The following is a 26497-nucleotide window of genomic DNA, read 5'->3' as shown; positions in this document are numbered from 1 at the left end:
CAGCATCATTCTCTTTCATACGGAGTACTGGTTAAATGGGCTTTCATGCCGTATTACGATTTTCTACGACGTTTATGATTTGCATGACGTGAACGACGAAAGATTAACACCAGAATTTTCTTTATATAACGCCTTCTACTTGGGTCTTATGAAATTAAGACTATATCGAGTACCTAGATTGCACGTGCCATAGTGCCTGTGTTAGACACCATGGTTTTACTGTTGCTTTTTACTATGTTCCTCTTTTCCCTTTTTGTTTCTCTTCCCAAGGCTGGTCCGTTCAATTTGAAATAATTCTTCTCTTTTTTTAACATGCATCTTATCGTGTTAGCTATGATGGATTGGACTGGATTTGTTCTTTTTAGCATATGGGCGGCAAGCGGTTGAAATTTGGATTGTATCCTAGTTGGTTTCTCTTGTTCTTGTTGTACTTTTATCTTCCTTGGGGCTATAGCTGTACTCGAAGGGCTCTCCAAATCGCTAACTGTCAGGGTGCTATGTATGTTACTCGGCCCTACGCCGCATGATTTCGCTTCAGCGTACTCCGTATGCTTCCTAGTTGTTGGCAATAAACCAAGAATTTAGTTAATGCATAATTATTCTTTGGATTTATTCCTCCTTGAGACTGGTGACCAGGTTACAAGTGGATCATTTACTATCCCCAGTTACTCCAGATGCAGTTTTCTATTCATATCCGAGGAACTTTTCTCCGGGGCGCCCCTTTTCGCTTAACTTCTCGCCAGTGGTTTAATTAACAGTTATTAATAGATGGCACTAACTAGTTACAGAGTAGTGAGTTAACCACTTAACTAACAAGTTAATTGATGACCCTGGCTGGACCCCAGAAGGAACTTGTTAATTGATGTTAATTATGGATAATTAATTTCGAAAGCCGAAACTTAACTGCCCCACCTGAACCTTAATATGCCCACTAAAGCCAGGCAAAGAAGCTGTGGGGAAAAGTAAAACTATCTCCCTGGTCAAGCATGCAGGGAGTGGCATAATGCTCGTGATTTGCTCTGATTGAGCTTTTCAGGGAACGAGGGATAATTCCGGAGCTCGCAATATTGTGTAGAAAACAAAAGCTCAATGATGTTGAGAGAATAAGGAACGCGGGTGAAAGAGCAAGCTAAACTTTTGTGTCTTCGAGTAACTACTGCCTGATGGCAGGTAAAGGCATGATCCATGTATTTCCAAACATGCAGATATGTATGTACAAAGAAACCCAAGTATAAACTTCGAAACTATGTACCGAGTAGTAATTTCGCATTCTTAATCCCTCATAAAGAAATCAAACCTCCTAGTCTATTGTATTCCGTAAAGTTGCGATTGGCTAAAAGGCCTCACCCATACATCCAATATTGTGCGAGGTATTTGACTTCGAAACGGCCAGGCATATTCCTGCAAGTGGCGGGTGCTTTTCCTGACGTAGTTTTCACACGATAGACAGTCTAGCATAACGTTAGTAAAGTGAATGTTGAGAAGCAGCCAGACAAATAAGCATCAACAGAAATTGTCTAGTTTTTTCTTTTCCTTGCCTTGAACGTACCTCAATCCCAGATCCATCCACGCGATCGAGCTTTAGCCAGTCGACATCAATGTTCCGTGGAGCAGGAACTTTCGCAGCCACTGAAACATAAGCGTAGTCCTGCTGGCCAACTTGGCGTAGATCGAACATGGGAACACTACCAGCAAAGTAGTGATGGCCCATCAGATCAATGTTGAGGTATTTGGATATCATATGATTGAGAATTTTCGTAGGAAGCCTGACGGCCAGACGTGCAAACATATCCAACAACAGCGAGTGCTTTGTAACGAGACAGGAAGCATCGTAAAGCGTAGCGACCGCGCCAACCAGTGATGGTGTCTCGAGATTTTCGCAAGTATAGTTCTGGGTCCCGACGCCGAGAGTTATGTATTTGAGCTCCAGTTTGGAGGCGGGGACGGGTAGTTCTGAGCCATTGCCGGTATCGGGCAACACTGTTTTGAATATATTGCAGCCCGAAGCTTGACCCTGGCGGCGGATGCTGTTTAAAACATTTCCGGCAGCTGATGCGGACATGGATAATCCGGAGTCGATTGGGGCGCACGCGACACCCAAGATGAGAAGCGAGTAAGGTAGGAGGCTAGAAAGATACATTGTGATTGAACTTGCTTGGAGAAAGTAAAAGTGACAAGAAGTACAAATTGTAGAACGTGATGGTAGATGAGGAAAACAGGACGGGGGCCTTGCGGATTAAGATAAAAGTCTGGCACGACTTCTCTCGCTGAAGTCAATCATTCTCTGAGGGCATAGCTCCGGACTGCTTGCAAGAATATATAACGGTTGGTTTTGGCATAGGAATTTGCCCAGACCTGCCTCGTCAAGACCTTCGAGATTCGGTGCATCGGTAGGGTCTTCTCTGTCCTGGTTCGTCAAGGGAGCGATTCTAAATTCAACCACAGTATGTGGAGCGATAAGAAAAGAAATCATAATAATAGAGTCTTTTTTTTCCTGCCAGCATTCATTCAACTTGCAGAATCCACTAGCAGGGGTAACTATATTTTAGCATGGGTGCGATATCCTTGCCTCCTGTTGGGCGGCTAGAGAGACCACCAGATAACATTGGCCACTCCACGAAATGCGGCGCTTAACGCCTTTTATTGAAGGATGAGTTGTCGAGTGTGAGGAGAGTCTCAATGAAATCAGCCAGGGCTCACTGATGACTTCACCTGACAACAGAATCAGGGAGCTGAGTCCGAGGCCGATAGTTCATCCCCGGAGTAGACATGTCAAAAACGCCTGGCTCCAACAGGATTGTTAACATAATGGCTCAATTATTAGGAGCTAATCTTGATAGCAAGGAAATAATGGGCGCATCAACAGTGAACCAACAATATTGAACCTTGAGGATCTCCATTGCAGGGAAAATCCACGGCAGCCATGCCATTCTCGAAACCTTCTCTTGCTGGCAGTGATTGTCGACTCCAGCCTTGTGTAGCTTCGGACAGATCCCAACTTATCGGTGCACGGGATGGATGATTGTCTGATTGGATGCGCCATCTCATTGAGGACCCTTATTGGTCCAGTAGCTGGCTGTGCAGGAGGAGACTGTTCAAATAACTATGCAGCGGTGATGGAGGTTTGAGAGAAGATATCTCTCAATATCTTCTGCCTCACCGACGGAAACTTTCGAGTGCGGAGTGTCACAGAGAGACTCTGAGACCAGAGCTACTCCGGCAGTTTGTTGACTAGTTAGTTAGCCCCATAGTTAACCCCTCTCCCTCGTTATATCCACAGCAAGTTTAGACGTTGCCAACTGAAAGCTGTCTGTGTGTACGGAGTACGGAGTATGGAGTACGGAAATTGTTTATTCGGCACGAATTATTCGGTTACTCGTACTGCAGTGAAAGAATTGTGTATTCCGCACGTTTGCAATCGTATTCCTTGAGTCCTCCTCTTGAGAAATTCGAACAACACTCCCGAAGAAACACGATTGCGACGCCGCACACTGGCAACTCTCCTGCAGGCGGACGGGCACCGCCCGACGCCCCTTATCGCGGATCAGTTATTTTCCGTCGGGAACCGGAGCCACAAACTTCCGGTGCGAACTCTTCACGTGATAAAGAGGCTGGTTGATTAATAAGCAACCCATAAACTTTCCCCGTTGAACGTCAATCTCAAAATGCGACGAGCTGACAGATGCATTCAGCCTTTCATCCATCGAACATCAAGACAGAAAAGGGTACAGGCCAGCTTCCCATTGCCTGTAACGGATACTCTTTCTCATCTATGCCACCCACCTTTCTTTTGCCCTCGGTGAGCCCCAAAATACCCAGTCGCCACCATGTCAGACGGTACGCCTAATCAACTTATGGCCCCTTGCACCGCGCCACTGACATTGTCGCGTCTAGCTGAATTTGATGCCATCAAACGGCTGCAGGCTGAGCGCAATGCTGCAGCCGCGGCAAAGAAAGGTTCAAAGACTTTTGATCCGTCCAACCAGCGGACTGACTTTTCCACCAAGGCTTCTCTGACCGAATCCTTCGACACCACCCTCTATGATCGAAACGGAGCCGATAAATATGCCGGTTATAACACCTCTATCGCCGTTGATGGTGAGGATGATGAAATGCCAGATGCAGATGCCGACCAGAGCCGTAGGCTTATCGGTCAGTATACCGCAAGCAAAGACCAGCTGAATGAGTTCGCAAGTGGGAAGGGTGTTGAAGAAGAAGATATTCTATTGGGCCGTGAGAAGTCCGCCAGGGTATCCGAGCGAGAGAGTGAATATCAGAAACGACGCTTTAATCGTGCTCTCACTCCAACGCGGGCCGACCCATTTGCGGAAAATGCCAATGCAAATGTTGAGGCAGAAGGCCATACTTATCGCGACATCATGGCACTTCGAGAACTCGAGAAGGAAGAAGAACGCGTGAAGAAGATCATTGCTGAAAAACAAGTCAAGGGAGAAGATGGCATTGTGGAGCATGAGGCCACCTTAAAAATCGACGAGGGGGACAAAGAAAATCGAGAGTTAGGTTCTGTATCGGTTACGGCTGGTAGAAAGAGGAAACAGAGATGGGACGTAACATCTGAGTCTCCCGCTGCAACAGAAACTACTGAAGCTGCTGACGCCAAGCCCAAGCGCTCAAGATGGGACCAGACACCTGCCCCTGCCGCCCCTACAGAAGCCCCCAAACGAAGGTCGAGGTGGGATCAAGCTCCGTCACTTACAGCAGCTACGCCCATCGGCCATCAAGGTCTCTCGACACCCATGCACCCTTCACAGGCACCCGTTCCAATGACACCTATAACCTTTGGCTCCGATATAACTGGTCGAAATGCACCCCTATCGGACGAGGAACTAGATATGATGCTTCCCTCCGAGGGATATAAGATTCTCGAACCACCTCCTGGATATGCTCCGCTTCGAACTCCTGCCCGCAAGATGATGGCCACTCCAGCGCCTGTTGCTAGCGCAAGCGGGATCGGTGGTTTCATGATGCAAGAACCAGAAAACGCTCGCCTTATGAGCAAGCAATTACCCACCGATATCCCCGGAGTGGGCGACTTGCAGTTTTTCAAGGCTGAGGATATGCAATACTTCGGAAAACTTGTTGACGGAGCTGATGAGAATTCAATGTCCGTCGAGGAGCTCAAAGAGAGGAAGATTATGAGGCTATTGCTAAAAGTCAAAAATGGTACTCCGCCAATGCGGAAAACCGCTTTGCGTCAGCTTACAGATAACGCACGACAGTTCGGGGCAGGTCCTCTTTTCAACCAGATTCTGCCACTGCTGATGGAGAAAACACTGGAGGATCAGGAACGGCATTTGCTTGTCAAAGTCATTGATCGTGTGTTGTACAAGCTTGATGATCTTGTGCGACCGTATGTCCACAAAATCCTTGTCGTCATCGAACCGCTCCTCATCGACCAGGACTATTACGCCCGTGTCGAAGGTAGAGAAATTATCTCAAATCTCAGTAAAGCGGCAGGCCTTGCTCACATGATTAGTACCATGCGCCCCGATATCGACCACGTTGATGAGTATGTACGGAACACCACTGCACGAGCTTTCGCTGTGGTCGCATCCGCCCTCGGTATTCCAGCCTTACTTCCATTCCTAAGGGCCGTTTGTCGGAGCAAAAAATCGTGGCAAGCTAGGCACACTGGTGTCAAAATTGTACAGCAGATTCCCATTCTTATGGGCTGTGCTGTCTTGCCTCATTTGCAGGGCTTAGTAGACTGTATTGGGCCGAATCTCAGTGATGAACAGGCCAAGGTGCGGACGGTGACCAGTTTGGCAATTGCTGCACTTGCAGAAGCTGCCAATCCTTATGGTATTGAGAGTTTCCAGGACATTCTTGGGCCACTATGGATGGGTGCGCGTAAACAACGCGGCAAGGGCCTTGCCGGTTTCCTCAAGGCCGTTGGCTACATCATTCCTCTTATGGATGAAGAGGGTGCGAATTACTTTACTAGCCAGATCATGGAAATTATCCTTCGCGAGTTCTCTTCTCCAGATGAAGAGATGAAGAAGGTTGTTTTGAAAGTCGTATCTCAATGCGCCGGTACAGACGGTGTTACAGCAGCATATCTGAAAGAGCACGTACTCCAGGATTTCTTCAAATGCTTCTGGGTCAGACGTATGGCTCTTGACAGAAGGAATTTTCGCCAAGTTGTGGAAACCACTGTTGATCTCGGCCAGAAAGTGGGCGTTAGCGAGATTTTAGAAAAGATCGTCAACAACCTCAAGGACGAAAGCGAAGCATATCGAAAAATGACAATCGAAACGATTGAGAAGCTCATAGCTTCACTCGGAGCTGCAGATATCGGTGAACGATTAGAGGAAAGGCTGATCGACGGTGTCCTTTTCGCATTTCAAGAACAAAGTGTGGAAGATATTGTGATTTTGAATGGATTTGGAACCGTTGTAAATGCCCTTGGAACTCGCTGCAAACATTACCTTCCTCAAATTGTTAGCACTATTCTATGGCGACTGAACAACAAGTCCGCAACTGTGCGACAGCAGGCAGCAGACCTTATCTCTCGCATCGCGATGGTCATGAAGCAATGCGGAGAGGATGCTTTGATGGGCAAACTTGGTACTTTCCTCTACGAATATCTTGGTGAAGAATATCCTGAGGTGCTTGGTTCCATCCTTGGCGCATTGCGTTCTATTGTCACTGTTGTTGGCATCAACCAGATGCAGCCTCCGATTCGAGACCTTCTGCCACGCCTTACACCTATCCTGCGAAATCGGCATGAAAAGGTTCAAGAAAACACAATTGATCTTGTTGGTCGTATTGCCGATAGAGGCCCCGAATCAGTCAACGCCCGTGAATGGATGCGTATTTGCTTCGAACTGCTTGATATGCTTAAAGCCCACAAGAAAGGCATTCGCCGGGCCGCCAACAACACATTTGGTTTTATTGCAAAAGCAATCGGGCCACAAGACGTTTTGGCTACGTTGCTCAACAACCTGCGGGTCCAAGAACGTCAGTCGCGCGTCTGCACAGCCGTTGCTATTGGTATAGTTGCCGAAACTTGCGCACCTTTTACAGTCTTGCCCGCTCTTATGAACGAGTATCGAGTGCCTGAACTGAATGTGCAAAATGGTGTGCTTAAAGCCATGTCATTCCTCTTCGAGTATATCGGCGAGATGGCGAAAGATTACGTCTACGCCGTCACACCGCTTCTTGAAGACGCTCTCATCGATCGTGACCAGGTTCATCGACAAACAGCAGCCAGTGTTGTTAAGCATATCGCACTTGGGGTCGTGGGCTTAGGGTGCGAAGACGCAATGGTTCATCTCCTCAACCTTCTCTATCCCAACCTTTTCGAGACCAGTCCGCACGTCATCGATCGTATCATCGAGGCTATTGAAGCAATTCGTATGGCGGTCGGTACGGGTATTGTGATGAACTATGTCTGGGCTGGACTATTCCACCCTGCACGTAAAGTGCGAACTCCATACTGGAGGCTGTACAATGATGCCTACGTTCAGGGCGCGGATTCTATGATTCCATATTATCCGCACCTACCAGATGAAGGCGTGCCGAGAGATGAATTAGCGATTGTACTTTGATTTTCTCCCGAGGAGGTTCATTATTTTTATTTTGACAATTATGTTCGAGTTTAACTTTTGGGATAAATACAGATCGTCGCGCATTCCTTCATACGCTTTGTTACTGCTCCGTCATGGCAGCTCGGCGTATCCACACATGTACCTATAATATGGATTGATTCATCTAAATCGCTTTTACACTTCGTATTCAAAGAATGGGCCGATATGCATTCGAGCACCACAGTCCAGTTGCATACTATATATATATGGAAACAGTGACGCAGTCATCTACAGTTATCTCGTAAAAATCGTACAAGGCCAACATATATTATGTTTCAGGACCCTAGAGCTCCAATTACACTCACTAACCATCAAGACCTCAAAGGGTATACTTAAAGTAAGGGTTCTTATCTCCCAGATCCTTACACTCAGCATCCAAATCCCTCCCCTCTCTCTCCGCCTGCTCCACCAGCGAAGCTTTCTGGGCATTCCATCTCCGAATACAGAATAACAGTGCCCATCCGCTCAAGAATGCACAGGCGGTAACTGAAAATAGCACCGAGTAGGCGGTCATATATTTTGGTTTCTCTTTAACCAGGAATATATTCGAACCCACGGTTCCGCCCACGAGATTTCCCAGGGTAAACTGGAGGGCCATTCCGACGGCGCGCTTCCATTGTCCCGCGAGGTTGTTGGAGGTCCATGCGACGGTGGTGGGGATACCGGAGAAGATACCACCGGCAACCAGGAAGAGGGCAAAGTAAATGACACCAGGAAGTTTGGTGGGATCGACGGCCATGCCGATAATAAGCCCTATCATTGTCATTCCCATGGGGGCGATGATGAAGGCGGCGCGGTGCTTGTAGCGATCTGACAGGACTGAGTTGAGGACGCAGATGATACAGCCAAAGGCGTAGACGGGAATGGTGAGAAGTTGAGCGTTGGCAGCGCTGTAGCCGAGGAGGTTAATCATGGTAGGGAGAGAGTATGAGAGCGCATATGTGCAGATGCAGATGGCTCCAAATATGATCTGAAAACTGGGTCAGCTCTGAGAATATTTGATGTGTAGAGACAAGTTCCACTGAGAGTATAAAAGTATATTAGACATACAGTTCCTATGTAGACCTTAGCATCAGTGAAACCTTGGATAAGATACTTCCATTCAAAGCCTCCCTCCTTGTAACCTTTGTCGTGGCCATCAAACTGCAATCGTAGCTCCAAGAATCGTGCTTCTTCTGGCGAAAGCCACTTTGCCGAACCGGGTGAGTCTGGAATGAAGAAATAGCAAATGGAGGCAACAACACAAGTGGCAATGCCTTCAAGAATAAAAAGCCATCTAAGAAGTGAACATTAGCCAGAGTTGATCAAAGATTTCGTTAGGATATCAAAAACGGCTCGTACCTCCAGCCACTGTAGCCGCGAACGCCTGCCATGTTACCGATAGCAAAAGCAAGAAGCCCAGAAAAGGCACCAGAGAGTGATGCTGCAGAATAGAAAAGGGCGACACGATACTGGACCTCAAACCTCTTGTACCAGGCGGTAGTAATGAAAGTACAGCCTGGGAAGAGACCGGCTTCGAACACTCCAAGAAAGAAACGACATGCCAGGAGTGCAGAATAATTTTGGCAGAGCCTACCAATCCTTGTTAGAGACCACTAATTCCTGCCAAAAAGCAAATCTTCTCAAATGGGCCAAAGCTCACCCCATGACTGTCATGACAATACCCCATCCGAAGACAATGATTGTCAGCCAAATAGATGGGCGCAGCAACTTGAGCATGATATTGCTTGGAACCTCGAACAAAGCATAAGGGAAAAAGAAGATGGTCAAGCACCTATCGTCCATTAGTATAACGTGCGGAAAGCCCCCCAAAAAAAAAAAATGCTAGAAAATACAGTACCAGGCATATTGCTGAGGACTAAGATTTAGGTCTTTCTCTAAACCCTGAAGCCTTGCATTTCCAATGTTCGATCTATCGATGAAAGCAACAAGATACAAGATCGCCAAGGGGGGCATTAGGCGTATATCAACTCGACGCAGAAGCGACTTGACACGATTCTCGTCGAATTTAGCCCGGAGGTCATGGTACTCCTGAAGCTCTGGTAAAACAAACTCGTCACGTTTCTCGGTGACCTCGCCACCGATCCCGACTTCTGATGATTTGTCCATCTTCTCTGTTATCCAAGGCGCAGTCGCAGGTTGAAGCAAGATCGCTACCCCGTGGGGAAAAACTGGAGGGGCAGAGGCCACCCTATATTTTCCATATATCAGTGCATCCAAACGAGCATAAAGTCCATGGCGCCATCAAGAGCCAGAACTGTGCCCCCTGGCCAGATCGTGTGCATGTGCATGCGCCGCGGAGAGCAACCCTCCGCGACCCGACATCCCCACATTTTCCCCATAGATCCCCACATCGAGGCTGATTAGTAAGGGGGTAGACCCCACGACAGCGGCGAAATCCACAGTCGGAGCGGAGGTCCGTCAATTTGGTTCTTATCTCTTTCCCCGCGGCTAAGAATCACGGGGATCGTGGGGTTCTGCCTGGGCTCCGGGGGTTATCTCGCGAAGGCGCTCCTACATTGTAACTACATGCGAAATACGCCATTCGTAGTGAAGTCAGGAAAGGAGTGAGTCTGTCCGTCCATGAAACCGTAGAGCAGGTCCTCCTGAGCGTAATGGCTGCTGGGCATACTAAATCCCGAGCTGAAAGTATCTCCATGATTTAGATCTCCCGTGACCGGGGACCGCGAGGGAAACATGCGCAAGATAGCATCCAGATCCAGGGAAGAAGGAGAATGGATATCCACGCCCGATGGATCTATTGAAACAATATTGGTTAAACTCCCTCTCCCTCCATCCAGCCTGGTGAATATGGGAATAACATACCTGACACTAACTGCAACCCATTCGCCGCCATAATCTTGCGAATGATCCTAGCAGGCTTGGAGACTCCAACATTCGGAAGAGAAAGCTCATCCAGGCTGTGCAAACTTGCCGATAGCAGCGACGAATTTTCTCCAGGATTATCTCTCTCAGTCGCAGCCGCGTTGCGGACGTGAATAGTGCATGCCACATAAACGGCATAGCTCATCAGATACGGCGCTCCCCGTAGCGTGTACGTGGCTTGATAAGCAAGAACTATGCTAGTGATGTTTCTAGCGGCTGTGGAACACCGCTTCCATGAACTCGCCGGCGGAACGGCGGACCGAAGGTGGCCATCGGAAATGAATGGCCGATGAAGAAGAATAACCAGCGAATAGTACAAAGCATTTAGAATCATCACGTTGGGGGCAGGTCGAGCCTGTGAGGTCGCAGGATTACCCGACCAAGGCTCAAATTTGAGGTCCCCGGGGAGACTGTCCTTCCACGAGATAAGGGCGTCGTCGATAGACTGAAGGCTCGCTCTTGCATTTGCTGCCGTGGCCCCAACAACGTAAAATCGGTTAATGATTTTGGTCATGATTCTTGATAAGAGGCACAGTTGTTGGAATGTAGATACCGAATGAATCGGGGTGGGAGTGAGCGGAATAGTTGACATATTGTCTGTGGGGAACATCGGGTCAACATATGGCGTCCACAACTCCTTTTCCTCCATCGTGTCCATGAAATTACGTGAAACATGGACATCTCTTAGATGGATTGTCATTGGCCGCCCCAAATACAAACTCTGCAGCTTGTCGCAAATGAAAGCGCCCCAGAACACCCGCCTGCGAATCTCGATATCTTCAGCGTTCGCGGTCGTAGCTTTGTAGTCCAGGTGAAGGCCCAGATCGTATACCATTCGGAGTGCATAGCCAGTGTAGAGCCACCCTTTCGAGGTATCACCACGTGCATTGTAAGTGGATCCCAGCAGAAGCAACCCTACTAGTGTCGCGATGCTTGACGAGTTCAGAAGAGATTGCTCCGCCAAAAGCTGGTCGCAACGCGCGAAAAACCGAAGACCAGACGTGGTAGAATCGACTGGGTTATCTCGGACTTCAATTCTCTGAGAATATTTACTGGAACATGCAAAAATGGCATTGATTAAGAATTCGGAGCAGTACGGCCCACTTTGCATCAAGTCTCTCATGATTGCCGGGCGATACGTAAGGAGAAACGTGTGATGCTGCCTGTTCCAATGCAGATCGAGCAGGTGCTTAGCCAGTTCCAGTGGAACACCAAAGACGTCCTGTCTGTAGCAAAGGTCATGTTCGCGTTGGCGCTGCAGGATTGCGTTTGCAATCAGCTGGTTTCGAACATGCTCGGCAACGGGCGACTCACTGGGAATAACAGGTCGCGTGGGGCCTTGGAGAGCGGATGAAGGGCCAAAGGTGTCTACCTTTCCACCTTCACCGACAGAAAGGAATGGAAGGACGTCGAGATCTTCGTCAGAGGAAATGCCAGCTCCATCGTCGTCAGACTGGTGTCTCTTCCCAGTTCTAGTGGCGCTTTTCGGCTCTTGCAGAACTGCTAGTGCCGGTGAAATTGTTTTCACAACCACATTTCCATCTACGATTGGAATGGATTCCAGAATACCAGCTACTTCGTCTGGCGACGCTCTTTTGAGCCGTAAAACGACATCTTCAAGGGCCCTCTTTTCACCTTGCAATGCATTGACAATAGCGGTGGACGGCCTGACTCTTTGTCAGCGCAACCTTTTACGGGGAAAACCACACGAGAAAAGGTGGATGGAATGATCGGATTTACCTCCGCTTGGGAACTTCGAGAATATATACGCACTCCTTCTTCTGGTTGATGCATGAACTGCAACTTGGACGCTGAGTGTCGCATTTGATCTTTCTCGCCCGGCAGAACTGGCATGCACGCGCCAGTACCTTGGGCTGGCTAGGCTCTTGGGACTTGGCCATGGTTTGCGGTGGTAGGCATGTCGTCGCTTGCGCCTCGCGGGTTTGAAAGATGGAATGCCGTTCAACGCACGGGTCTGGCGCCCTAAGGTTGCGGTGTCTCATTAGTCACACGCGGGCCAACCGACTCGTTCTCTGGCTCACCAACCCACTCAGCCGGCCAGCGAATCAAAAGCGCAACTTCGTCAGCTTTTAACCAGCGGCCAACTTCGGGATGATCCCATTCCCGGCCGGCATTAGCTACGAGAATTGCAGGAGAAGATCTATGTTCTCCTTTTGTTTCTCCCTTGAAGTTGAACGTCTTAGAAAGTAGGCCCCGTATCGAAAAACACATACGAAGTATATTCAATGCGATTACGGAGCATATGCCATTAATAAAAGCGTATATAATTTTCATTCAATCATCACCGCCGGTTGGATGCTTGGGAAAAAAAAAAAAAAAAAAAAAAAATAATTGAGGAAAACATAGAAACCGAGGATATCCTCAGGCCCAACACCACCATCACAGCTAACAAAAAACGAAGCTATTTTAAACCGCCAATCTTCCACCATCCACAGGTAAATTAACTCCCGTGATAAATGAAGCCTCGTCGCTTGCTAGATAAACAGCTGCATTTGCAACATCCGTCGGCTCCGACATCCGCCTCAGCGGCACCGATTGTGCGAATCTTTCGCGCTCTTCCGGCGTATCGGGGACACCAGAGAACATCTCTAATAATCCAGTCTTTCCGCGAAGAGGGCAGATGGAGTTAAATCGAAGACCTTGGGGCCCATATTCTGCAGCGAGACCTTGTGTGACCTGTGCCATCCTGGACGTTAGCCAGCGTCTTTTACAGGGGGTGGGATGATTGGTGTCGGAAACGGGATCAGGTAGCCGGCATGGCGCAAGCTCAGCAGAAGAGAGAAAACTCCATACCGTATTCAAAAAGCCCTTTGTGCCGCCATAAAATACCTGGCCAGGTCTTACTCGTGTGCCTGCGACCGACGATGTATTCAAAAACACACCAGACTTCCTCTCGACAAAGTACGGGACCACGGCAGCGACGCTGTGATAGATGCTCTTCACGTTCACGGCAATAATTTTATCAAACTCATCCTCTGTAACCTCAATGCTAGGCTTCTTCCGGTATGTCGTTCCAGCGTTGTTCACGACAATGTCCAGTTTACCGAACTTCTGCTTTGCCAACTCGAGAGCATCTTCCCACGCCTTGCGGCTTGTGCAGTTGAAGTCCACGAAAACTGCACTGCCTCGCGCGGCTCCGGATTTGGCCTCGATGTCCTTCACGACACGGTGGCCGTTCTCGACCGCGATATCTGCGACCAGGACGTGGGCGCCTTCGTCAACGAAGGCGTGCGCGATGGCTTCGCCAAACCCGGAACCCGCACCAGTCACAATAGCAACTTTCCCTTCAAGTCGGCCAACCATTTTGCCCAGTGAAGTAATGGAAGTGTAATGATCCAATGTCGCGGGGCGAATATGCTGAGGAGTAAGGACTTCGGGCCTTTTCTTTTTTTTTTTCTTTTTTTAAAAAAAAAAAGAAAAAGTGTCTAGAATTAGCTAGGAAAAGCACCCAAGCGATAGATCAGGAGGTCAGACCAGCCGGCCAGAGCGTTTCTTTTGAAAGCTCCGTTTGCCTTCTGCCTCTCGCCAGCGCTGCGGAACGAATGCATTCGCGATTCCCGCGATCGGGTGTGTTGACCCCGCATAGTGGGGGAACAGCCGTTGATTGCTTCGGCATATTTAGCAGACCCGAATCATCAAAAGAGCTTTGGTTGCAGGTTGCGCCCGTTTGTTTCTCGCTTCTTGGCTACCCGACGGCACATCCAGGGAAACGTGAAGCACAAAAGCGTTTCACGGACGGTGTCCTTGGCGATTCCGTTGCCTTTGCCCGCTACTCGACGGAGTGGAATGCTCCGCAACCTCCACGGCGCAACCTGCGCAACGGACATCTTCATCGCACCGATTGGTCTTAGGCCTCGGCGGAAGATCAAATTGCGATTCGTGCCGCCAGTATGGCCGTCATCGGGACCCCAGGACAGCGCTCTGGATCGCTCAAGGCTTCTCTTCTCGCGAGTAGACGGAACAAATGTTTCCCGGTCTCAGCCTGCCTCATCCAGGTGGAAGACAGACTCCGTACACAATTCCGCTCTCGCCGCCGGGCGAGCGGTGTATGGCCTGACCCAGCAGACTCCGTGACAGGTTTCCGTGCTCTTACCCAGGGCGCATATAACAGCTATTTGTCTTCTTAAAACCATCTCACGCTGGCAACCTGTCTTCAGTGACGGACTCCAAAGTTCACCAAGAATAGAACCATTGCTCTCGGCCTTTCTGCCTCGGTTGCCTGTCCCTCGGATACGGATTGAATCTTACCAATGTCCCTCCCAGTGGACTGCGACGTCCTGGTTGCCGGCAGCGGCAATGCTGGGTTTTCAGCCGCCATATCAGCAGCCGAATCAGGCGCTGGACGAGTTGTTCTGATCGAAAAATCCCCAGAAGAATGGTCTGGCGGCAATTCGTTCTTCACCGCAGGCGCATTCCGTACCGTCCACGGTGGACTCGACGATCTCCTCCCAATCGTGAACAATGTCGATAAAGACACGGCACAGATTATCGATATGGAACCTTACACCCCGAAGAATTTTACGGACGACCTTCTCCGCATGACAGCTAATCGGACAGACGCAGAGCTTAGCAAGATTCTTGTCCAAGATTCAAATTCAGCCGTCAAGTGGCTTGCACATCACGGTGTGAGATTTCAACTATCGTTCAATCGTCAAGCCTACAAAGTCGATGGCCGATACAAGTTTTGGGGAGGGATGTCGCTCAAAACTGAAGATGGTGGAAAGGGCCTTATTCAGGATCATCTGACGGCGGCCCGCCGTCTCGGAGTGACTGTGCTCTATTCAACCCCCTTGAAAGGCATAATCAAGGACCAGAATACTGGAGCCGTTACCGGTGCTCGCGTTGAGCACAACGGCCAGGAGCGAATCGTCAGAGCCAAAGCAGTGATTCTAGCAGCTGGTGGCTTTGAAGCTAACTCACGGATGAGAGCCCAGTATCTCGGCCCTGGGTGGGATCTTGCTCTTGTGCGCGGCACCCCTTTCAACGTCGGCGACTGCCTCGAAACTGCTATTCGTGATGTCTCCGCGAAGCAAGCTGGAAACTGGTCTGGCTGCCATTCTGTCGCCTGGGATGCCAATGCTCCCGCCAATTCTGGCGATCGCGAAATCTCCAATCAGTTCACCAAGTCCGGCTATCCTCTCGGCTTGATGCTCAACTCTGAAGGTGAACGTTTCGTCGATGAGGGCATCGACATGCGTAACTACACCTACGCCAAATTTGGCAGAGCAATCCTCGCACAGCCAGACAACATTGCCTTCCAAATATGGGACCAGCAGACGATCTCGTGGTTACGGCCGGAAGAGTACCGGCCGGAAATTGTTGAGCACATCACCGGCTCTACGATCGAAGAGCTGGCAGAAAAATGCGCCCAGCGCGGCCTACACAATAAGGAGAACTTTGTCAAGACCATTTCGGACTACAATGAAGCAGTCTATCAGAATCGCAGGCAGAATCCGAACGCGAAATGGAACCCTGCAGTCAAAGACAGACTATCTACACAGTCTCGTAACGGAGGACTTGCACTTGCGAAAACGAATTGGGCGCTGCCATTAGATAAGGGCCCTTTCCTTGCAGTCAAGGTGTCTTGCGGCATCACCTTCACTTTTGGTGGATTGGCGGTAAACCCACAAACGGCTGCTGTGATCTCTTCAGCGTCAAACAAGGAGATTCCTGGATTATATTGCGTTGGAGAGATGCTGGGAGGCTTGTTCTATGGCAACTATCCTGGTGGTAGCGGTTTAACTGCCGGTGCCGTGTTTGGCCGGAGAGCTGGAGCAGCTGCTGCTGCAAGAGTTAGTCGGCAGTCCGTGGTGGATAGAGCGAGGTTGTAATAAAAAGAACTGGTTAAATGTTTCAGACATGCTGGGTTTATAATTCTGTTTTAATTCGTTATGTATATAAACTTGCATGGAAGATGTCAGTTGCATATAGACAGAATTCGATCTGCTCTTGAGTTTCGAAAGTGATCCTTACATTTTTACTGGTAGTTTAGCAAACAGTGTGTGACAATGCACCCATGCTTTGAGAACCCCGCGGAGAAATTATTGTCAACAGGATGTATACATCGTGACTTGCAAGAAAAACGGAGAAGTAAATGAGAAACTAGAAGCGCTTTGTTTTTCGATCTGGTGCAGAGTATGTACTGTACATTTCATCAAATACCAACGGTCACACTCTTGATATTTAAATACTCGTCCAGCGCACCCTTTCCTCCTTCTCTTCCCATGCCACTATCCTTGATTCCCCCGAATGGTTGCTCGCATGCACTAATCAAACCCACTCTGCATCCTACCATACCGGATTCCAAGGCCTCACTGACGCGGTACATCCTGCTGATGTCCTCCGTATAAAAGTATGATGCGAGACCCGCATCTACATTATTCGCCATGGCAACGGCCTCTTCCTCGGTTTCAAAAGGAACTAAAAATGCAAGCGGGCCAAATGTCTCTTCCTTCATGAACAACATATCTTTATTGGCATTTGTGACAACGGTTGGCGGGTAGAAATTCGGACCATACTGGGCCTGGAGTTTAGCAGGATCCTCGCCGATAAGCTCACCACCACGTTCGAGAGCGTCTTTGGTTTGCCTGGTGAGCTTATCGAAGGCCTTCGGGGAATAAAGTGGGCCAAAGTTAACGTTACGATCCCAGACAGAGCCGTAGGTGAACGTCTCCCCGAGACGTGTGTGGAGACGGGAAGCAAATTGGGATATTATAGAGGAATGAACAAAGATCCTGTTTGCGCAAACACAAGTTTGACCCGAGGAACGGAATTTCGAAGATATTAGCCCTATACACGACGTTAGGTAAACTCTCACGAGAAATCCGCTGTTACGAGACCTATACTCACCATCGACAGCTTTATCGATATTTGCGTCCTCGAAGATGATGAAGGGTGCATTGCCTCCAAGTTCCATACTCGTTTTCTTAAAGGTCTTGGAACATTCGGTGTGCAGGTATCTACCAATCGCTGTTGACCCCGTAAAGCTAAGGTGACGAATGAGTTTATTAGAGCATAATTCCGCTCCGACAGCGGGAGTAGTCTCAGGACTACTGGTAATAATATTCAGCACGCCCGGTGGTCCACCCGCACGTTCAAAGAGCTTCGCAACTGCAATGGCACAGAGGGGTGTCTCGGGAGCTGGCTTGCAAATGACAGTATTACCGGCAGCAATAGCAGCACCGACCTTCCTCGTCACCATAGCAATGGGAGAGTTCCATGGCGTGATAGCGGCGACGACGCCCTGGGGTTGCTTGATGGTGAAAATTCGATTATTTCCCCTTGCAGCGGGAATTGTCTCTCCGTAGACTCGCTCGATTTCGCCCTCAAACCAGTCCAAGAAATCTGTGCCGTACTTTACTGTAACCAGGGATTCCGTAAATGGCTTCCCCAGCTCCAATGTACAGATGGCGGCAAGATCATCCTTGTTTTCCTTGATCAGGTCTGCCCATCGGCGCATGAGCCATCTCCGTTCGCGGTGGGGAGCGTTCTTGAAGGTCTTAAAGGCTTCGGAGGCGGCATCGATCGCAGCACACACATCGTCGATATCAAGATCGGTAACTTGGCAAACCTCCTTGTTGTCCTCGGGGTCTGCGATTAGCTTGATTAGCACTATAACCTGGTTTTCTTCTCAATCGATGGGCACTAACCAAAGACTGGGAATGTTTTTCCGCTCCTAGCCTCGACCCATTTTCCTCCGATAAGGGACCGGGTATCGAGAAGGGAGGGATCTTTAAACTAAGGGTGAAAATACAACAGTCTCAGGTAAGATCTCTGAGCGCATTGAATGTCAGAGCATCGGCGGAACTCACAGTGTAGGGAATCTTCTTGAGCAAACGGTCAGCCATGACTATATCTAGAAAATCGGCAATAAACATGCAAAACACAAAAAGGATTGGACGCACATCTATCGGAAACCGCAGTTACACGCTCGGCAAATATATCTCGATATTCTCTGGAGGAATTATCTCCGGTTTCTCTCGAGCTCCCCGCAGTATCGACTCGAATGGTATTTGGATAAGACTAGAGTCTCGGCCCCGCATGGCGACCAGCCTCAGCGAGGCCGGACGGGGGAAAAGGTTCCGCCTGCCGTGCGGTGAACCAACTGGATCTACTCCGTGGTCCGGGAGTGAACTCCTCCGCACCAACCAAACTGTGCGTCCGGCGACGGAGTTTAGGCCATCACCAAGGGATGGGCTAGAATGACCCTACGGCTCAAGGTTATCCAGACTATGTCACTGATTAGGGTTACCTCCAGTTGCGTCGTCTACAGGAAAATTGGCTCCGAAAAAAAAAAAAAAAAAAGAAAAGAAAAAGGGGATGCTCTTGACTTTCGCACACACATTGGATTTGCCGAGACCGCTACAGTGCTCATCTCTTTACCTGAGGTGACTGCGTTGTTTGCACGGTATTTAAGGGTTATTGAATGACAAGTTGAGCGACCCGGGGGCACTCCTCGTGTCATTGAAACAGCTCCCTTGGGGTTCCAAAACTACGGCCACGCCCTGTCGGAGTTGTCGTTAAGTGCGACGAGAACATTGCTGTCAAAGCCAACACGGGGAAACAAAGATTCCACAGAGTACACAAACGTGCAATTCCTTGCAGAGCAGGCGCCTGCGGTTCCTGCTCCAAGACCCCGTGGGTAACCATATTTGGCCCTTTTCGCGTAGTATTCATGTTATACATTCCAGGCATGGCATCGACTGGGACGTGGCCTAGCCTGTCGTGTGATGACAGTAGGATAATGGCAATGCACTTGGGGAAGTCTGTGAGGAAGGGTCAAGGAGCTTCGCCTTGATGCGTGCGGCCCGTTCAAAGGCATCACCACAGCCATGGAGTCCAGAGTGTGGCTCATAAGCAAAAGAATCAACAGAGGCGTACTTTATATGGAGTACGAACAATCCTCACCGCGAGCCTGAAAGTAGGTGCCTATATACAAGGAGTCGCAATTTTCACACCTAGCAGCCCTGGGAGATAAATCTTGCCGCTTGCCCGTTTTAAGCACGGGTCGGAAAGTGTAATTATGAAGAGGTTGATATCATAGGAAATAGTTGCCTCCTGACTACTCCGTATACTTGATAGTTTTCCATTCTAGACAGTCTCTGATTTCACGTTGAAGGGGAAATTTTCACTTTCCAGGTATAGGTGCAGCATGAGATGAATTCCCCAAAGTCGATCAAGCAGCCAATACACAGGAAATTGTAATGTCGAGATGATTTCCGGCAAATACAGCCGCCAGGCATAACGTACGTGTCAGAACAATGCATTCATCGTACTCGAGATAAAAGGTGCCAAGCTCCCAGTCAATAATCCCGATAACGGTATAGTGATCACTGACATTGTCCTGCTCACAATTTTGTCTGTCCTGACACCACCATAAGTGACACTGTTTCATGCAGCAAACCGGATTTATGATGTTCAAGAGGAGAAAGGAGAGCTTGGCGTATGTGATGCTGCTCTAATGACGGTTTGGAAATTGTAAGTCAGTGGGTTGGGTTGATAACTGTGAGCAGTGGGGATACAGAGGAGTTGACTAGCTTAACTCTTCTCCGTACCCCGACGGAGAATCACGGCCCGCCTACATCGACGTTGGATTCTCGTGCTTGGGACTGCTTTCTCTGTTGACCGAACTTAACTAATTGGTGTGATAGACTATGTATTTCGGACTGTAAGATGTTCTCCAAAGAAGGACGACTCCTTTCCTGTCCAACCTCAGCTTCGACGGATTGATACAATCCAAATATGGCGGGCTCATCGAATGCCAGCTTATCCTTACCAGCCCCGGTAGAAAACCAAGCAGTTGTCTCGCTTTCGCTGCTCTCCGGCGGCTACCTTCACCTCCCAGGAAATCTCTTCGTCGAGGGAGCCAGTGCAGAAGAAATTCTAGTATGCCCTTCCATGTCATGGCTGATAACGCACCGTCCAACAAACACCAAAATAATTTTCGACCTGGGTTTACGAAGGGACATTCAAAACTATACCCCAAGCGTCTATGAACGATTAAAAACCGTTATCCCGGTCGTTGTCAAGGAAGACACATTCGACAGTCTCGCCAAAGCGGGTATCGACCCAGCCACCGACGTTGACATCGTGATGTTCTCCCATCTTCACTACGACCATATCGGTGACCCATCACGGTTCGGGCCTAAAACGAAATTCGTTATCGGCCCTGGGGCAGGAAACCTTCTCCGTGGTCCAAAATCCTATCCCGATGATCCACATTCGCATTTCGATTCGAGACTGTTTCCACCAGATCAGGTTGTTGAATTACCCTCTCCTTCTTCGACGGCGGGTGCAAGTAATCAGTTCTGGAAACCCCTAGGTCCATTCTCCGCGGCTAGGGACTACTTCGGTGACGCGTCCATGTTTATAGTCGACTCTCCAGGCCATCTGACCGGCCACATCAACCTCCTACTTCGCGTTCAACCGGATAAATGGATGTATCTTGCCGGTGATACTGCTCACGATGTCCGCATTCTGGAGGGAACCCATAATTTTGCCGTATATCCCGACCCCTATACCGGACGTCCCAAATGCGCGCATGCAGATAAAGCTGCTGCTGGAGCGCATGTAGGACGGGTAAGGAAGCTCAAGCATATGGGAGATGTAGAAGTGGTTCTCGCCCATGATGCAGCTTGGTTTGACGAAAACAAGCACCGGTTCAGCGTGGCCGGGCCCTGATAGAATTGTTCTTAGTGATGAATTCATGTCTAAGCTCTTGTCTCTTGTCTCTTGTTTTGCTGTTCGCCCTCTTGTAGCTTGATGGACCATATATGTTGTATTATATAAGTGTTTTAAGAAGGCCCTGAGGCCGAAATCGGCTGAGAAGCAAACTCAGCAATAATGCTTCACATCATCTTCTTCTTCCTTTTTTTTTTTTTTTTTTTACAGCATCGCATTACGATCTATCGTACTTAAAACCATTATATGAGTATTTTTCAGTCATAGCATTTAAGCCCTAATTCCACAGCACTTGTTAGCCGGCTTTGCTATGAGGTTGTAAATCACGCATAGGTGCATATGATGTGTGAGCACACATGCCTGTCCTCTGTATATCTCGCAACTTCTTTCAAGTCACGACTACATGTGACGAGCGAATGACTGCGTGAACGTTGCCTGAGTGCCTGTTGTTGTGTGACTCTGATTCGACATTTGATCCCATCGTGCAAGATGGCGAAAACAACACAATCTTACGGCGAGGAGACTAGGGTGTGGCTGAAGCAAGTTGGATTTCCCTTTGGAGAATGTGGTCCAATCATGACCACCAGCCATGCCAGGGGTATTTAACACATGACAGCAAGTCCCTTCGCATCGCAAGAAATTTGGCAGAAGCCTCCACACATTCTTGACAGTTTCCATTAATTCCCTGGCTAAGAGACAGAGAGTTTGCTGCAGTCAGCCAGCACCACACATAACTAATTTGTTTGGCTGCTGTCATCCACACAAACAAAACCTCAAAACTCCGACTACCCCTGAACGAGGCTGAAAAAGCTATATGTGATTGCCACAAAGCTCCGAGGCTGTCTGTCGGAAATTTGTGCATAGTTATCATACGGCTGTGCTTTGCCTCAATGAAAAAATGGCAGACCCGAATAGAGCAGAAGTTAAAAGTCGATATCCCAGCAAACATTTGACGGCGAAAAGAAAGCTACCAATTGGGAATTTAGCCGAACTAGCAAGGCAGAAATCTATTGTCCCAGCTCATATTCCGGAGGCAGCAGTTGGCCGCATTCCGTTATTGAGAAGACCTGCGGACCATCCTAAATGCACTTGAAAGCCCCAGCCAACAGAATACGTCGGAGCAAGCAGGAGAATTAACACTTGATACCAATGACTTCTCTCCGCTGGGCTTAGATCTCTTTTTAACATCACCGTCAACATAATGCTTGAACCGGAGCCTCACGCTATTTCTCAAAGAGATATACCCGAGTGTTTTCTGATGATGTCCAACCTCGCGGCGCAGAACCGAGTCGCAAACTGGTCACATGGCTCTTAACCGGGGGTAAAGACACGCCCCATTAGCCACTGCGCATGAAAAACTCCTGCCTTGCGGGGGATTGAAGCATTTGCAATGTTCAGATGCTTATACGCTCCTAGAACACAGCGTCAGTTTTAGCATCCTCCTCCTAGCATAGTTGTTATCAATCAGGATCGATGGAATCAGCTTTGAAATTTCACCAATCCAAGGTCTAGCTGATGCCACTAAATACTGAATGATCCAAAGAGCAGAAACACCACTCTTTCTGTGAGATGATCCTCCACAATGCGGCTATCTCAGCCAAACACCAGGGCATAGAAACAGCAGTGAGCTGGCAATCCGACTCTCTCAGTCTTTATGAAATGCCAAAACTGGCTGACAGTGCCGCAGTGGCACAACCCGGTCTCATGCTCTCGTCTGGGCTGTGCTAAAAGTCTCTGTGATGCCCTCAACGAAGTCCCAGGTATAAATACGCAGTTCCGGGATTGTGTGGATGTAATATGTCTTCACAACCCAAACAATACCGCGCTCTTGCCTCCAGAGCCATTCTTTTTGAAGCCTGGCAAGCTTTCAGACCATTCAGCCGTACTGTTGCAAGCACCACAAACATATCTATCCAACCAACCAACCAACCAACCAACCAACACCTCAAGGTAAGTGCACTTACTATTCTGGACGTGAAGGTTAACTGATGTTTGTATAGTTATCCACCATGTGTCTAATTGTCTTTGCGAGATGCTTCATTTGCAGGTGCAAGTATTGCACAGGCCAAATTCGACGTTGTTCCTTGTACTGGAGGGGCTGCACAATTTCTGGGGAGTACCTTGCACAATGGACTGGATTATGTGAAGATTGCTCCGGCAGGCGGAAGAGCTATTGATATTGTTGTCCTGCTAATCATGGGATCTAGTATGACCATGTGAAGCTTCCAACTTTCGGTGCCGTGTGAATGGTTTTATCATGTCGAAGGAGACAACTGAGAGGTAAATAGCGTTGTGGGAGTCAGATAATGAAGCAAGCCCCCATATGTGTATGCAGAGCCAACACAACTACTGTTCAACCTCTTTTTTTTTTTTTTTTTTTTTTTTTTGGCAATCTTGACCAATACACTTTCATATCAGTTAGCTATCTCTACATATTTGCACAACCAAAAAATTTCATTTCTCATCGACAACTTGTCAACTTGATTCGTGCTGGGTATTCTATGGATGGCATTTCCATCTCCTTTTGCGATGGCGGGTGTAGTTCAAGCTAACCTTGTTTTGGTTAGGCTGGATGACCTCCGAACAGAAATCGTTCCTGATTGGACGAAACCTCGATCGCGGGCTGAGTCAGCAACCCACACTCGCTAAGCCGGCGATCTTTTCAATTCCTCAACCTTCCTCCGGTCAGCTCCTTTCAACGAACGAAGCTCGTGGACCTCATCTTCTCGCCCAGCTAGCTTTCATCGACAGCTTCGACAAGCCAATATACAACTTATTCGAAATGGCCAAGGCAAAGAAGACCGGCGATACGTACGGAATATCGAGCAATCCCTGCGCAAATGGAACTTCGTGCTAACCGGTTCACAGCCTCGCCTCCCGTCTTGCCCTTGTTATGAAATCCGGCAAAGGTTAGTGGCCCTTTTTGGCGTCGAAAGAGACGCTCACGCGAAGAAAGAAATGCGGTGTTGACAGTTCAAATTTTTTTAGTCACTCTCGGAACTAAGAGCACCCTCAAGACCCTCCGCTCTGGCAAGGCTAAACTGATTCTCATCGCTGCCAACTGCCCTCCTCTCCGCAAGTCCGAGCTCGAATATGTACGTGGTTTATCTCTGACCCTACTCTGCGTATTTTCCTGCGATGGTTGCTAACATGAGTAAAGATGGCCATGCTTGCCAAGTGCCCCGTCCACCACTTCGGCGGAAACAATGTGAGTTACCCCGTCTCTGATATTTATGCTCCGAGAAGAAGTCGCGTGAAGTGACTTCGGAGAGCGAGGTCGCTCAACGAAGGCATCTTCTCTCGGGGGATGCTGGAGAGCAAGGTGAATTAACAACTCATACTGCAGATCGAACTTGGAACTGCTTGCGGTAAACTCTACCGTTGCTCCGTCTTGGTAAGTTCGAAAATTGCACTGATCCCCGTTACGTCGCCATACTTCTTGTGCAGCGATAGTTTCAAAAAAAAGCAAAAACAACGAAGGGCTAACTTTGAAACTTCACACATTAGACCATCCTCGATGCCGGTGACAGTGATATCTTGAGCCGTGAGGCATAAACTTGTCCATGAAAATTGTTGTATTCACAACTGCGAGAAGATGACTCCGATGGTCCTGATGCCTAATCAGAGCACCATGTTGTAAACAGCGTTGATCCCCGCGTGAAAAGCTCTGTCTTTTCTCCGGGCGCCACGAGAGTGGGCAGCCTCGTCGAGGGGCGACACGCAGTTTTGCAATGAGCTATTAGTTTATGTAGCAAACTTCCGTTCAAGCAATGAAGGCTACATATTCCATTGAAGTCCCTGTCCATTTATCTTTGTTGCGGCCACTGAACGCCGGCGTGGCTTATAATCTCTGAACGTTCCTGTTTACGGAATACAAATTCAAGTATCTGTCTGACGTAGCTGTTCACCACATACTCCGCACTCCATTACCCAACTCCTTAATCCAATTCCGACGGAGATAAGCGGGATTCCAAGCTCCCATTAAAGCAGTCATGACCCGTATTGTCCTTTAGGCCGGACATCGGCGCAGTTCGCAATTGCCGTGTTCCGTCGTGCTCAAGTTTGTATTGCGCAAAAGTCAACAGAGTGCTCAGTAGACCGCGGGCTTTTTTTTTTTTTAATTCTTTTATTTCAGGGATCCCTTGGGCCGCGAAATTCTCTCCATGAAGGCCTCTTTGCACTCGCGGCGACGCAACGAGCCACCCCGAATGGTTTGCCCCGGAGCCCAATGCTGCCCGCGCTTTGAGAAACGATAATGTTGCGTAGAACCGAGCATGCGGCCTGCGGACGCGGCGTACAGTTTGGGAATGCAAAAGTCCCCCCGAAGGCATGTGCATACATTGAGCCTTACGAGCTAGATCCCGGACATCTCGGACCGAAGAGATCTTCCCTTGATGTAAGTATTGATATCCGTTTGGGAACAAGCTCCACATCAGCCACAGATAGAGCGTACATGTTAGGACCACCCGGCTGCATACAGGGAAGAGCAGTGTGATTGGGAGCCGAAGAGCCAGGTGACAGACTCCCGGAAATTTTCTCTCAGAATCCGCGAGGAAAATGCAAAAGGCGTAGAGCTTGGCAGCTGGTGTGGTCTGGACTTCAATCGGGGATAAACGACATGAGATGACCTGTCACATTTTCTCGACCTCTGAGATGCAGGCATCATACATCCTGTACTCCGTACATGCCCTGCCAAAGGGCTCGATCTCGTAGCTGCAATCTTAAGTCATGATTGTGCACTTTGTACCGGAATGCGATTCAAAACAATGTGAAAACCATATTACTCCGAAAGTAGTTAGTTGGTCTACACCATTATCCCGCACGGATGGAATAACTTTTTCTTTGGACGATGGGGTTCCTTTCATCTGCGCATGAGCCGGATGCACCCTGCTTCTGCTGGCCACCAGAAGAACGCCGTCCAACAAAGAACGACAAATGCGCTCATTGTATGTTGCATGGTCTCTTATCCCTGGGAACATTTGAGCCACCATAGCATCGGCGTGCATACATGGGATATGCGAATGCACCGTCACACCCGCTCTTGTTTTGTGTGGAGGCGATACGGCAAACGTCTTCCAGAAAAAGCAATTTTCAAGTATTTGGCCAGCCATATTGTCGAGTGGAGGCGTCTCTCCCTCGACATCATGGCCACAGCGAACATCGGTAAAGGGTGCCCTAAAACTCCAAGGAAAAACAACCAAGACATGGCGGATCGAGCCATAATGTCGGAAGCCAGATGGTTTGAATATGCTTCAGGATCAGACCTGTTTGCTTCTCATCCGCACACAATGTTTGAGATA

General features: G+C 48.8%; 10 protein-coding genes across 10 annotated transcripts in view; 5 read left to right on the top strand and 5 right to left on the bottom strand.

The window, feature by feature from the left end:
* Window positions 1-1265: 1265 nt before the first annotated feature.
* Window positions 1266-2140, bottom strand: D8B26_003974 (uncharacterized protein; the record flags this gene model as incomplete). Its single annotated transcript, XM_003071575.2, has 2 exons — window positions 1266-1451; window positions 1550-2140. The coding sequence occupies 2 exons, from the start codon at window positions 2138-2140 to the stop codon at window positions 1344-1346; spliced, it is 699 nt and encodes a 232-aa protein (XP_003071621.1). The 3' UTR covers window positions 1266-1343.
* Window positions 2141-3827: 1687 nt separating this feature from the next.
* Window positions 3828-7591, top strand: D8B26_003973 (uncharacterized protein; the record flags this gene model as incomplete). The annotated part of the gene is made up of 2 exons (XM_003071576.2): window positions 3828-3837; window positions 3895-7591. The coding sequence occupies 2 exons, from the start codon at window positions 3828-3830 to the stop codon at window positions 7569-7571; spliced, it is 3687 nt and encodes a 1228-aa protein (XP_003071622.2). The 3' UTR covers window positions 7572-7591.
* Window positions 7592-7768: 177 nt separating this feature from the next.
* On the bottom strand, window positions 7769-9719 carry D8B26_003972 (uncharacterized protein; the record flags this gene model as incomplete). The annotated part of the gene is made up of 5 exons (XM_003071577.2): window positions 7769-8580; window positions 8661-8886; window positions 8952-9182; window positions 9253-9384; window positions 9451-9719. The coding sequence occupies 5 exons, from the start codon at window positions 9717-9719 to the stop codon at window positions 7930-7932; spliced, it is 1509 nt and encodes a 502-aa protein (XP_003071623.2). The 3' UTR covers window positions 7769-7929.
* A 149-nt stretch (window positions 9720-9868) lies between these two features.
* On the bottom strand, window positions 9869-12430 carry D8B26_003971 (uncharacterized protein). The gene is made up of 3 exons (XM_003071578.2): window positions 12237-12430; window positions 10437-12163; window positions 9869-10368 (listed from the first exon to the last, which is right to left on the bottom strand). The coding sequence occupies exons 1-3, from the start codon at window positions 12395-12397 to the stop codon at window positions 10136-10138; spliced, it is 2121 nt and encodes a 706-aa protein (XP_003071624.2). The 5' UTR covers window positions 12398-12430; the 3' UTR covers window positions 9869-10135.
* A 339-nt stretch (window positions 12431-12769) lies between these two features.
* Window positions 12770-14005, bottom strand: D8B26_003970 (uncharacterized protein). Its single transcript, XM_003071579.2, has 2 exons — window positions 13311-14005; window positions 12770-13193 (listed from the first exon to the last, which is right to left on the bottom strand). Exons 1-2 carry the CDS (start codon window positions 13818-13820, stop codon window positions 12924-12926), a joined length of 780 nt encoding a protein of 259 aa, XP_003071625.1. The 5' UTR covers window positions 13821-14005; the 3' UTR covers window positions 12770-12923.
* A 476-nt stretch (window positions 14006-14481) lies between these two features.
* On the top strand, window positions 14482-16390 carry D8B26_003969 (uncharacterized protein; the record flags this gene model as incomplete). The annotated part of the gene is made up of 2 exons (XM_003071580.2): window positions 14482-14563; window positions 14781-16390. 2 exons carry the CDS (start codon window positions 14482-14484, stop codon window positions 16346-16348), a joined length of 1650 nt encoding a protein of 549 aa, XP_003071626.2. The 3' UTR covers window positions 16349-16390.
* A 234-nt stretch (window positions 16391-16624) lies between these two features.
* Window positions 16625-18364, bottom strand: D8B26_003968 (uncharacterized protein; the record flags this gene model as incomplete). The annotated part of the gene is made up of 4 exons (XM_003071581.2): window positions 16625-17306; window positions 17367-18107; window positions 18167-18254; window positions 18329-18364. 4 exons carry the CDS (start codon window positions 18362-18364, stop codon window positions 16672-16674), a joined length of 1500 nt encoding a protein of 499 aa, XP_003071627.2. The 3' UTR covers window positions 16625-16671.
* A 1573-nt stretch (window positions 18365-19937) lies between these two features.
* On the top strand, window positions 19938-21408 carry D8B26_003967 (uncharacterized protein). The gene is made up of 2 exons (XM_003071582.2): window positions 19938-19994; window positions 20168-21408. The coding sequence occupies exon 2, from the start codon at window positions 20259-20261 to the stop codon at window positions 21195-21197; it is 939 nt and encodes a 312-aa protein (XP_003071628.2). The 5' UTR covers window positions 19938-19994; window positions 20168-20258; the 3' UTR covers window positions 21198-21408.
* Window positions 21409-23726: 2318 nt separating this feature from the next.
* D8B26_003966 (60S ribosomal eL30 domain-containing protein) lies at window positions 23727-25063 on the top strand (the record flags this gene model as incomplete). The annotated part of the gene is made up of 7 exons (XM_003071583.2): window positions 23727-23733; window positions 23765-24008; window positions 24066-24106; window positions 24186-24292; window positions 24358-24405; window positions 24544-24591; window positions 24705-25063. The coding sequence occupies 7 exons, from the start codon at window positions 23727-23729 to the stop codon at window positions 24750-24752; spliced, it is 543 nt and encodes a 180-aa protein (XP_003071629.2). The 3' UTR covers window positions 24753-25063.
* A 1278-nt stretch (window positions 25064-26341) lies between these two features.
* The window catches only part of D8B26_003965 (uncharacterized protein), a gene marked incomplete at both ends in the record, with an annotated part of 411 nt that continues 255 nt past the window's right edge, over window positions 26342-26497 (top strand). The window contains one exon of the mRNA XM_066124324.1: window positions 26342-26497. This exon is cut by the window's right edge and continues 255 nt beyond it. Within this exon, the coding sequence (XP_065980404.1) occupies window positions 26342-26497 (156 nt within the window).

Source organism: Coccidioides posadasii, chromosome 2 (assembly GCF_018416015.2).
Source record: "Coccidioides posadasii str. Silveira chromosome 2, complete sequence".
Classification (NCBI taxonomy): Eukaryota; Fungi; Ascomycota; class Eurotiomycetes; order Onygenales; family Onygenaceae; genus Coccidioides; species Coccidioides posadasii.
This window is presented reverse-complemented; position numbering and strand designations above follow the sequence as displayed.